At 71.5% G+C, this 984-nt stretch overlaps 1 protein-coding gene across 1 annotated transcript; it reads left to right on the top strand.

Annotated features, from left to right (window-relative positions):
• The first annotated feature begins 295 nt into the window (after window positions 1-295).
• Window positions 296-959, top strand: JUND (JunD proto-oncogene, AP-1 transcription factor subunit). The gene is given in 2 exon segments (XM_023763994.1): window positions 296-871; window positions 873-959. Coding segments are annotated over 2 exon segments (504 nt in total). The 5' UTR covers window positions 296-454.
• Window positions 960-984: the final 25 nt, after the last annotated feature.

Genomic DNA, 984 nt, shown 5'->3' with positions numbered 1-984 from the left:
ACGCCACCCCGGACGTGCCTTGGCGGGAGGCGGCGCTGGGGGCCTTCGTTGTACACAGCGATCCCGGGGCGGGGTGACCCGGCCCAGACGCGCGGCCCACCCCCATGATGTCAACCCACAAGGCAGCGCGCTGTTGTGCCGTTTACCGCGTGTCACCGGGGCAACGGCAGCCGGGGGAGCGTCGCTGGCTTGGGCCACGCCCCTCTATGTAAAATGAGATACGTCATCCGCGCCCAATGGCGAGCGGGGGCAATGAGCTCATCGCGCTGGGCCGAGGCTATAAGAAGGCGCGCGGGTTGCGCGGCGCAGGAGCCGCCGCCAACAGAGGGCCGGGCGCATTCGGCCGCAGCCTGGGCGGGCTCAGGGCCAAGCGGACAGGGGGGGGGCCCGGGCCTCTCGGGAGGCCGCGGCCACTCCCCTCCCCCCCGGACCGGCGCGGCGGGGGAGGCGGAGGATGGAAACACCCTTCTACGGCGATGAGGCGCTAAGCGGCCTGGGCGGCGGCGGCAGTGGCAGTGGCGGCGGTGGCAGCTTCGCGTCCTCGGGTCGCCTGTTCCCCGGGGCGCCCCCGACGGCAGTGGCCAGCAGCATGATGAAGAAGGATGCGCTGACGCTAAGCCTGAGCGAGCAGGTGGCAGCGGCGCTCAAGCCCGCGGCCGCGCCGCCCCCGGCCCCCCTGCGCACCGACGGCGCCCCTGGTGCGGCGCCCCCCGACGGCCTGCTCGCCTCGCCGGACCTGGGGCTGCTCAAGCTCGCCTCGCCAGAACTCGAACGCCTCATCATCCAGTCCAACGGGCTGGTCACCACCACGCCGACGAGCACGCAATTTCTCTACCCCAAGGTGGCGGCCAGCGAGGAGCAGGAATTCTCCTGTGGGCTTCGCCATGTCCTTGGAGGACTTACTCAAGCAGAACCAGCTGTGAGCTGGCGCAGTCTCCAGCTGCCGAGAGGCCAGGTAAACCTCGGGCACGGCCCCGAGCGCCT

This window comes from Myotis lucifugus, unplaced genomic scaffold, assembly GCF_000147115.1.
Source record: "Myotis lucifugus unplaced genomic scaffold, Myoluc2.0 scaffold_311, whole genome shotgun sequence".
Lineage (NCBI taxonomy): Eukaryota > Metazoa > Chordata > Mammalia > Chiroptera > Vespertilionidae > Myotis > Myotis lucifugus.
Note: the sequence above shows the minus strand (reverse complement) of the source record. Positions and strands in the feature narration are given on the sequence as shown.